Source organism: Trichomycterus rosablanca, chromosome 1 (genome assembly GCF_030014385.1).
Source record: "Trichomycterus rosablanca isolate fTriRos1 chromosome 1, fTriRos1.hap1, whole genome shotgun sequence".
NCBI classification, from domain to species: Eukaryota; Metazoa; Chordata; class Actinopteri; order Siluriformes; family Trichomycteridae; genus Trichomycterus; species Trichomycterus rosablanca.
Genome location: NC_085988.1, coordinates 71078692 through 71089632, shown reverse-complemented (window position 1 = coordinate 71089632; position 10941 = coordinate 71078692). Strand labels below are relative to the sequence as shown.

Sequence of the window (10941 nt, the reverse complement as noted above, 5' to 3'; positions counted from 1 at the left end):
TCACGTCACGCTTGGTATTCAGGCCAAAATTTAATTTTGGTTTCATCAGACCAGAGAATCTTGTTACTTATGGTTTGAGGGTTCTCTAGGTGCCTTTTGGGAAACTCCAAGCGGGCTGTAAAAATTTGGAACTTCTTAATACATCCCACACCCTTGGGGGTCTGCAGACTTTATTTTTTGAACTACTGGTGTAGAAAAGAGGTTTTGAGCTACCAAATCTTAGCCTTACTATTCCGTCACCAAAAAGTGTTTTTTTTTTCCATGATCAAGTTACCTCACAATTTCCTAACTCAGAAAGAGACTAGCTGATCATGATGCTCAAGCGTAAATGTCCTTAATTCTGTTAACATAGCTTGACATCGCAAGCTGACAAATGAAACAGATGCTTTGAGTTACCTCTGAGGTAATTTCTGTGCTACATGGTTGGCTGTGAGATGACACTTCACTTATGAATTGTTTTTAAACGTCTATAAACAAATGGACATTATTTCCTTTTGTTTTGTCTACCTGTGTGGATTGGAAGATCGACAATCAAACACTGCAGCCAGCACACAAACCACAGCAGTGAAGTAGAGCAGCGGTCCCCAACCTTTTTTGCACCACGGACTGGTTTCATACAAGATATAATTTTACAGATTTAATATAGAATAACTATAGAATGGAAAATCAGTGTGAATCCTGAGCTTTTTACACCGCAACGAGACACTGCTCCCACCTAGTGGTGATTGAAGACAATAACACCCAAACAGATTTGGAAATGTAATTGCTCTTGTAGCGATCTCTATTTATTCTTTCTGTGCGGCCCGGTAATAAATGACCCACTGACCGGTACCGGTCCGTGGCCCGGTGGTCAGGGACCACTGAAGTAGAGTGTGTGCATTAAAAAATACTATGATACGAGCCTGCAGATAAAGACAATACTCTCCACTAGTATTCTTTATTCACATGTGTGAAATAAAAGTCCATACAGAGCTGTTATTTCAGTACAATTGATTCAGATCTCAATTCTGTATGCTTCAGCCAAACAGATTTCTCATCTGTAGCAAAAAGGAAAAGAAATCATACACACACACTGAGTGTATTTAGGTCACTGGATGTCTAATACATGCTGTTACACCATTTAAATCTGCAGATGTCGGGAATGTTGAACTGACATTTTTAGGGTGATGACCGGTGTCCACTTCGGTATTAACTTGTCCGAGCGCATCCCTGAATCACAAAACATTTCTTCTATGGAATATTTCTAGCAAAGCTGCAACTCTCCCAAAAGTCCACCGACTTGCCGACCAGCCATTTGGACAGAGTGATGAGACGAGAGATGATACTTAAATTGTACAAAACACACCTGTTAAAACTGGTCTGGTAAAGAACATGGTAACATGAAAAACACAAAAATGGTCCTTAGACTAAGTGAAGTGACTGAATGCTAGCATTTACCCCTGTTCAACCAGTCCCGAATGTAAAAAAAAAAAACCTCCATCGCTAACCCAGTTATGTCTGCACAGTCCTTTTCTATGCTCCGTTCAAGTCCCTCAACTTAGCAAAGTTCTCATAAACCAGTGAGAGGAACAAAAAAGAAAATATAAACAAAAAATAATGAACCAAACAAAGAGAATAAGGAATATGGTGATAAGCTTTACAGCTCAAGAGACTGCATGTCTTAAATCATTTTTCAGCATTTTCTTATTGTAAGCTTTTTTTCTTGGGTTTTAGCTTTTCTTTGATTTTTTTGTTCCTATAGTAGTTGATTCAGTGCAATGCATGGAACAATAAAAGGGTCCCCCAGGATTGGTTCTCTTTCAGCTTTTCGTTGCGAGCGATGGTTTTAAGTGCTGCAGTGTGATTTAACTGGTGTCCATAGACTCCATGTTGGCAGATGAGGAGTCCCTCTGGATACTGTCAAAGATGGCAGCGAGCTCGGGGTTAGAGCTGATCTGAGACTGGAACTCGCTCATCAGAGGGCTTTTTTCCGCCTCTGGGATGGTTAGGAGAGCCGCGACCGCCCGCATGGCCGAGCGCTTCAGCTCGTCTTGCTTCTCGAACTCCTGCTTTACAGAGTTTGCTTTAACCTGTGGGAGTAAAGGATGAATATACACTGATCAGCCATAACATTAAAACCACCTTATTGTTTCTACACTCGTTGTCCATTTTATCAGCTCCACTTACCATAAAGAAGCACTTTGTAGTTCTACAATTACTGACTGTAGTCCATCTGTTTCTCTACATACCTTTTTAGCCTGCATTCACTCTGTTCTTCAATGGTCAGGATCACCACAGAGTAGGTATTATTTGGGTGGTGGATCACCCTCAGCACTGCAGTGACACTGACATGGTGGTGGTACGAGTGGGTCAGACACAGCAGCGCTGCTGGAGTTTTTAAAATGCCGTGTCCACTCACTGTCCACTCTGTTAGACACTCCTACCTAGTCAGTCCACCTTGTAGATGTAAAGTCAGAGACGATCGCTCATCTATTGCTGCTGTTTGAGTTGGTCATCTTCTAGACCTTCATCAGTGGTCGCAGGATGCTGCCCACGAGGCCCTGTTGGCTGGATGTTTTTGGTTGGAGGACTATTCTCAGTCCAGCAATGACAGTGAGGTGTTTAAAAACTCCAGCAGCATCTGATTCACTCATACCAGCACAACACACACTAACACAACACCACCATGTCAGTGTCACTGCAGTGCTGAGAATGATCCACCACCCAAATAATAGCTGCTTTATGGGGGGGTCCTGACCATTGAAGAACAGAGTGAACACAGACTAAAAAAGTATGTAGAGAAACAGATGGACTACAGTCAGTAATTGTGGAACTACAAAGTGCTCCTATATGGTAAGTGGAGCTGATAAAATGGACAGTGAGTGTAGAAACATGGAGGTAGTTTTTAATGTTATGGCTGATCGGCGTATATTAAAAAACAGGAAAACTGCTACAAGCAGGTACATTTTAGTAATAAATTAAGATATGAAGCAGTGTGTCCTTATAACATCACAGCTGTGATTTGCTCAAACTGGGTTTACCTCATGCACCCACCGACACGTGCAGTTGCCAACCATTTCTTTTCTCCTACTCTTTTTATTATTATTATTTTCCAATTATTATTATCCAATTACCCATCTGCATTACGCTTCCTCTCTACTGATGTTGATCTCCACCCTAGTTGAGGAGAGCCGAAATTGGCACGCCCCCCTCCGACACGTGCAGTAGCCGACTGCATCTTTACACCCGCACGAGGCGAGTTCATATGCGAATCAGCTTTTGTGTACAGAGAGACACACCCTCGTCTCTGTGCAGGTGGCATCAATCAGCCAGCAGAGGTTGTAATTGCATCAGTTATGATGAACCCCCATCCGGCTTCCAACCCCGTATGAACAACAGCCAATCGTTGTTCATGTAGGCACCCAGCCAGCCGGATAGAAGTTCTACGAGTTCTGATGGGTGTGATATCGTGTTTTACCTCTGCGCCACCTGGGCGCCTTTTCTCCTACTCATCACCCGTTTAAGTGCAGACGCCACCGACCAGCCAGCAGGGGTCGTAAATGTAGCAGTGATGAGGAATCCCTCCAGCCCTCACACCTGGCAGATTTTAGCCAATCATGTCTGCTTGTAGACGTCCAGCTAATATTCAAACTCATGTGTTCAAGATCTCAGCACTGGTTTCATGTTTTACCGCTGCACCACTCGAGCACCACCTTTGTGAAATATTAATTTATATATTGTGCGCACTGCTCTGTTTACAAATTAGGAGTCTTGAAAACTTGTTTTTACTCATCAGAAAAGAAAAAGCTAATTACAGTCAATTCAAAAAAATTAGCATATTATGTACGGAATACCATTAGGGAAGTACAATGTCATGGAAGTTATTTCACATCAAAGGCTAAAGGACAAGTGTTCTAAAAGCTTACTGATGTTAGGTAAATGTTTGTGGCGATTAATTATGATCCAAGTTCATGAACGGTTCATTTCACCACCACTGATTACATTTACTGCATTTAGCAAGCACTCTAATTACAGCGACTTGTGGTTGTTTGTGTTCTTCCTCAGTAAACATTTACAACAGTCTAGGAACACAAATCAACTGCAACTCTGATAGAAGAAAAGTTAGTTTTAGTTTGAGGACACAGTAGTGAGGGGAGCCTTCTGAAGACGGTAAAAACACTCAGTTCACCCTAATGCCTGTCTTCCTTAAATCCTGATTGTGGCTCAAAGAGTTTGTTTGTTTGTTAGAATTTTAACGTCATGTTTTACACTTTGGTTACATTCATGACAGGAGCACCCGGAGAAAACCCACGTGAACATGGGGAGAACATGCAAACTCCTTCTTGCTGTGAGGCGACAGTGCTACCCACTTAGCCACCGTGCTGCCCGCTCAGAGTATGAGGTACAAAACGGGGCTTGGTAAGTCTTTTTTATCTAGGTCGGGGTGGGTCTGTGTTTACCTTTTTTAGACAAGCGCTGTTTAAAATTTTGACTTAAAAACACTAGTCCTCACAGCAAGGAGGTCCTGGGTTCGATCCCCAGGTGGGGTGGTCCGGGACCTTCTGTGTGGAGTTTGCATGTTCTCTCTGTGTCTGCATGGGTCTCCTCTGGGAGCTCCGGTTTCCTCCCACAGTCCAAAGACATTCAAGTGAGGTGAATTGGAGATACAAAATTGTCCATGACTGTGTTTGACATAAAAAATGTGAACTGGTTAATCGTGTAACCAGTAACTACCAGTCCTGTCATGAATGTAACCAAAGTGTGTAAAACATGACGTTAAAATCCTAATAGATAAGTAAATAAATAAATAAAACACTAGGCACTTGTAATAAAAAAAATAAAAAAAAGTCTATTACGATAGCCCACCACTTTCAGATAAAGGTTCAAATCTCAGCAATGCTATTTGCCTGTCGGGCATCTACACAGACATGATAGCGTTGATCTGTGGAGTACATGGCCAAAGCCCTGTGATGGATTGGCTCACTGAGGTCCTGATGCAACCCTGCCTTAGATAATGCTGTCCCCCAGTTAAAAGTGTATTCTAACTACCTATACGTGCCCTGAATTTCTGATTGGCAATGGACCAACTGCAACACTGATCAGGAAGAAGAGGTTGGAGTAAATAAATGAAATGGATTAGTTTACCTTTGTGGTACATGTGGCCCTTAGAGGCTCTACCAGCCTGTCCAGCCTCTGCAGAACAGCACTGGGACACAGAGTGGACAGTCTCGCCAGCATCAGGAATGTCAGCATCTGAGAGCAGATACAGGAGGACACAGATTCTTTTAGTTCCTCACTTACACCATGTAAATGTACTAAGCTCTTAGGTCCCAAAAGATTTTTGGTCTACCTTGATGTCGTAATGGTCTTTTAATCCATCTTCAACATGATTAAGGAACTCGAAGATGTCAAGTCTGTCGAGGCAGCTGTCTAGAAGGGTATACATGCACTCAAAAGCAGCCTTCCTGATGTCCAGCCCATCATCCACCGTGTGTTTGAATGGACCCATTTCAACCTAATACAGAAGAGAAGAGCTCAGCTCAGCTTTAAAAGAGAAGAGTAATCAATGTGTGGAGAATTAATAGAGAATATATTAACATACTTCTCTGATCAGCTCTTTGCGCACTTTGGTCTCATTGTATAAATGAGGGAGAACAGTGTCCAGAAGGTCTCGGATGAGTGAGGGTTTATTATGGGCTGCAGAGTTAAATGTCACAAGTGCTACTCGTCGTACGTTAAGGTCTGGATCTTCCAACGTTTTCAAGAAATCGCCTGTCAAAAGCATTGAAATATATATTTAAAATGTTAAATCCTCAGTGCCATGTTTAACCTCTTTAAGTACACATCAGAGAAAGGTGCTTACAGCCTGAAAGCAAATAACCCACCTATGCAGTTTTTCAGCAGGGGATCAATCGCCTGTGGGTGGTCTGAAATTGTGAACTTCACAGCAGTAACGACTGAGCTTCTAGCATAAGAGGATCCTGGGAGAACAAGAAAAGCAGAAGGTTTTCATTTATAAAAACAGACATTTTTATGTGAAGCCAAGGGAAACTTTATAGACTGGGATCATGAAGATCATCCGGCTCACTAGTGCAGTAGTATTTATTCCCATATTTAACTTTGACACCAGTAGGGTTATTCATTTCAATAAGATTACGAGAGACTGGACGATTTTATCCACATTTTTTCCCTTTTACTCCCAAACTAAAATAGAATAGAATGCTTTTATTTGTCATATATACATATACAGGTGTACAGTACGACGGAATTCTTTCTTCACATATCCCAGCTTGTTTGGAAGCTGTGGTAAGAGCGCAGGGTCTGCCATTGTACGGCGCCCCTAAAGCAGACAGGGTTGACGGCTTTTTGCTCACGGGCTCAACGGTGGCTGCATGGCAGAGCTGGGAATCAAACTCTCAACCTTTCAGTTGATAGCCCAACGCCCTACCCACTAGGCTACCACTCTCCCCAGTCATATACTGTACAATTACCCAATGCTGCAGACCCCAACCCTGCCGAGAAAGGGCCGTACCTAACACACACCCCCTTGGCATGCGTGCAGTGGCCAACCGCTTTTTCACTTGCTCAAGGTGGGTTCACGTGGATCGTTATCGTGTAAGGTTAGTCACACAATGACCTCCATTATTCCTAGCCTCTGTGCAAGCGACCAGTCAGCAGAGGCCATAATTGCAGCAGTAATGAGGAATCCCTATAGCTCTTCTTTTCTCAGACATAGCCAAACATATCCGTGGAGGAGTCCGGCCAGCCAATACCATTTGAGGTATATTTTAATTATGAACAGTTTGTTTTCTGTGTTAAACAATACTAAATGCAATGTAGCTAGTTAGCCAACTAATCAATATCATATTAGGTTTTAGTGTTACAAATGAATTACTGAGTTTAGGCATGCAGAGAAAAAATTAAGCTTGAAGTCTTTGTTTGTAATTCTGATATTTAAACATATATTAATATATTCAGTCGATAATCTGATTCAGGTTTTTGACTTTCAGCCAACCCAGATTGGACAACTGTACAATTACGTACCACTCTAAGGGATTTTTGTCTAGGTCGTAATTTGTGATTAAATTACTAAAACAAGTAATTTGATCCATAAGATTACTCAATATTTTCTTCAAGACTTGCTGGGTGAAAACTATTCTTACAGTTTATCTAGTACTTGGTTGTCTGTCCTTAAGCTCTTTGCACCTTGATTAGCTGCTTTTATTTGAAAAAACTGGACTAGACTTGACTTTTTAGAAAAGTCCACAAACTTCTGATAACGTACAAGACTTTGAAAAGCACATTCTAAATGCACATGATTCTAATTTACTGTAATAATAGGAAAAAGTATTCAAATCAAAGGTTACATCATGGCATCACACTCTTGAACGCCAGTATCAATGCCAACAAAGATATCAGTGCAAAGTTAAAATTCTAATGACCTACAATTGGCTGTTTGGCCGCATATACGGACAATAATCGTCTTGTCCAGGGGAGGGAGGTCCGAATGGATTCCTCATAATTGTGCAAGCGCCGTCGATCAGCAAGCAGACTCTGATGTGTGATACAGATCCCCAAATGAACCCTCGTTATGCAAGTTAAAAGAAGCAATTGTGGGCTACTGCACACGTGTTGGAGGGGGCGTGTGTTAGTCACTACCCTTCTCGGTCAGGAGTGGAGGTCTGAAGCAGCAGAGGTGAAATATGACTGGGTAATTGGTTACGACAATATTGGGAGAAATTCTGGCATGAATAGAAAAATGAAAGTTTACTAAACACTGTGTAAAGCTTTTATGCTATTCACAAGTCACTGTGTATGTTTATATGATAGTCGTTTAAAAATACTGATCCAACCTATCCAATCACTGAACAGTATACAACAATAGAGTTCCCAGTACACTGTAACAAGCCTGTAGTTGAAGAAGTACATACATATACTATAGAGAAGTAAATATCCCCATTCTAATTATTGCTAATCAACCTCCTTGATTAGAAACAATCAGTGGTCTGCAAGAACCCTAATTGTGATTACAGCATTATTACGCCACTATTATAGACCGCCACTATTTTGTAGCCTTAGGCGGCAGTGTTCTAGTGTTCTGTTAGCTACCTCAACTAAGTCTATGACTCAAACCAACGTGGACAGCAGGACATTAAAGCGTGTGATGCTCACCTGATAATAGATAGCCCTTTAGCCTGGGCAGTAGCGTCTCTGGATCTATAAGCGTGAGCTTTCCCAGACACTCTGCCACCACGTTGCGGGTGCCTTCCTCTGTACACTCACAGTGCTTCAGCAGTAAAGCCCACACACTTTCCACATAGGGCTTAAGGCCAGCCACTGACGCTGAGCTGATGATCTCCTTGAGCGAGTGCAGCAGAAGATACTGCCGCTTGGGCTGACCTGTGATCTCCTGCAGCACAAAGGGCAGATACTCCGGCAGGTTGCCCACACTGATGCTTCCCAGTGCGTACGAGGCAGCTGATTTGACCTCCTCGCTGGCTGAAGAGAAGGCTTCTAGGATGACCGATTTGAGCTCGGATTGGCCACTCAGATCCACGTGGTGACCCACCTCACCCAGGGACAGCAGGGCCAACAGGCGGATGGAGTCAGTAGAGCGGGAATTCTTGACATCCTGAATGAACTGACCAACAACGGCAGGGCCCTCTTTAGGGCAGGCTCGTGTGAGTGCTGCAACACACTTCGCGATGGAGTAGTAGGACTGCTTGTGGGTGAGTGATGCACTCTGCGCATACACCGGGCCTGTGAGCATGCGCAGCAGGTCCATGTAGCCTAGACTGGCCGTGCCAGTGCTCACCAGCGCCTGAAAGAAGTCCAGCATGGCTCCCAGTGCACCACCCTGTAACAGTGGGGAGCGTACCAGGGCAATGAGCTCAGTTAGGATTGAGCCGCTGATCTTAGCAAGTGAGTCTGGGTGCACGCGAGCCAGTGTGGTCAGGAAGCTGATGGCCATCTGTGAGACATGCATGTCGCTCTCGCTGATGAGCGGTGGCAGTTCGGCCAACACAGCATCGATCATGGCTGGCGTTACACTGTCGCTATAGTTCTTTACCAAAATATCCAGTGCTGCTAGCGTGCTAAGCTTAAGTGCCCTCTGATTCTTGCGCAGAAATGATGCCAGGATAGGCACGGCATCGGCCAGGACAGGTCGCAGATCGATCTTAAGTGGTGAGCCAGCGATCAGTGTGAGAGCCTTTACTGTGGTCAGTCTGGTGATCTCATTCCTTAGCCGCTCCAGAAAGATGTGCAGCGTGCCGGGAAGGTCAGTTCCCAGGCTGTCGCCAAGGTTACATATAATCTGACCCATGCATGAAATAGCACGCTCTTTGACCTCCTGGTCGATGTCTGCTGCCTTTAGCCGTTTAATGGTGCAGGCAAAGAGGTCATTGATATATGGTGAGGCATCGAAGGCATCTGTTTGGTCTAGGGGCCGGATCACTCGCACAAGCTGTTGGGTGACCAGCAAAGCTTCCGATGTGATCTTATAGAAGGGGTCGCCAACACAGGCCACTACAGGGGGCACCAAGGCCTGAACGTGGGGGTGGAAGACTTGAGGCTGGTGGTTGCACAGTATGACGTACAAACAGGACAGGGCATCGATCTTCAGATTGGAGGAACTGGATTTATCATTTAAAGAAAATATGATTCCTATAAAAAAATAAGGTAAAAATTAAATTACACTGCAGAGAATGTTGAGCAAAAACACACAAATATCAGAAGTACAGCAGGATTCTCCAGTCACAAGCGCAGTTATCTGGTAGTTCTCAGTGTAAAAAACATCCAACATGAGAAAACATTGCATTTTAAGAGAATAGATAATACACTCATTTTTTTCCCTGACCTGAATTGATTTTTTTTATAGAATTTTCCACATATTCAAGGTGAATTCACAGAATCGTAAATCCCGCATATGCCTGTTGCACTGTTAATTTTTTTTTTAGGATTTTAACAACATGTTTTACACAATTTGGTTACATTGATGACAAGACAGGTAATTACTGGTTACATAAGATTTATCAGTTTTATTTATCTTTTTTATTTCGAACAGTCACAGAGAATTTAATATTTCCAATTCACCGCACTTGCATGTCTTTGGACTGTGGGAGAAAGTCAGAGCTCCCGAAAGGGAACCTTCCAGACACAGGGAGAACATGCAAACTCCACACAGAAAGGTTTGATTGAATGATTGAGTTTTATCACCATTATAAGCTCTGTATTTAGAGCCATCTCTACGGTGTGCCATTTGTATGTTTTAAAACATTCTTATTTAAAAAAAGGTGTTAAAACCATGAAAGGAGTTTTAGGATACAGTTTGTTTGTTTGTTTATTAGGACTTTAACGTCATGTTTTACACTTTGGTTACATTCATGACAGGAACGGTAGTTACTCATTACACAATGTTCATCAGTTCACACGGTTATATCGAACACAGTCATGGACAATTTTGTATCTCAAATTCACCTCACTTGCATGTCTTTGGACTGTGGGAGGAAACCGGAGCACCCGGAGTAAACCCACGCGGACCTGGGGAGAACATGCAAACCACACAGAAAGGACCCAGACCGCCCCACCTGGGGATCGAACCCAGGACCTTCTTGCTGTGAGGCAACAGTGCTACCCACTTAGCCACCATGCCGCCCCGTTTTAGGATACATAGTTAGGATATATACAGGGGTTGGACAATGAAACTGAAACACCTGTCATTTTAGTGTGGGAGGTTTCATGGCTAAATTGGACCAGTCTGGTGGCCAATCTTCATTAATTGCACATTGCACCAGTAAGAGCAGAGTGTGAAGGTTCAATTAGCAGGGTAAGAGCACAGTTTTGCTCAAAATATTGCAATGCACACAACATTATGGGTGACATACCAGAGTTCAAAAGAGGACAAATTGTTGGTGCACGTCTTGCTGGCGCATCTGTGACCAAGACAGCAAGTCTTTGTGA

General features: G+C 43.1%; 1 protein-coding gene across 1 annotated transcript in view; it reads right to left on the bottom strand.

Moving 5' to 3' along the window:
* Nucleotides 1–902: 902 nt before the first annotated feature.
* The window catches only part of cand1 (cullin-associated and neddylation-dissociated 1), a 40685-nt gene continuing 30646 nt past the window's right edge, over nt 903–10941 (bottom strand). The window contains exons 10-15 of the mRNA XM_062995948.1: nt 8152–9645; nt 5865–5960; nt 5582–5751; nt 5330–5494; nt 5125–5232; nt 903–2069 (exon numbers count right to left, since the gene is read on the bottom strand). Of these exons, the coding sequence (XP_062852018.1) occupies nt 1845–2069; nt 5125–5232; nt 5330–5494; nt 5582–5751; nt 5865–5960; nt 8152–9645 (2258 nt within the window). The 3' untranslated portion in view covers nt 903–1844. The remainder of the gene's footprint in view (nt 2070–5124; nt 5233–5329; nt 5495–5581; nt 5752–5864; nt 5961–8151; nt 9646–10941) is intronic.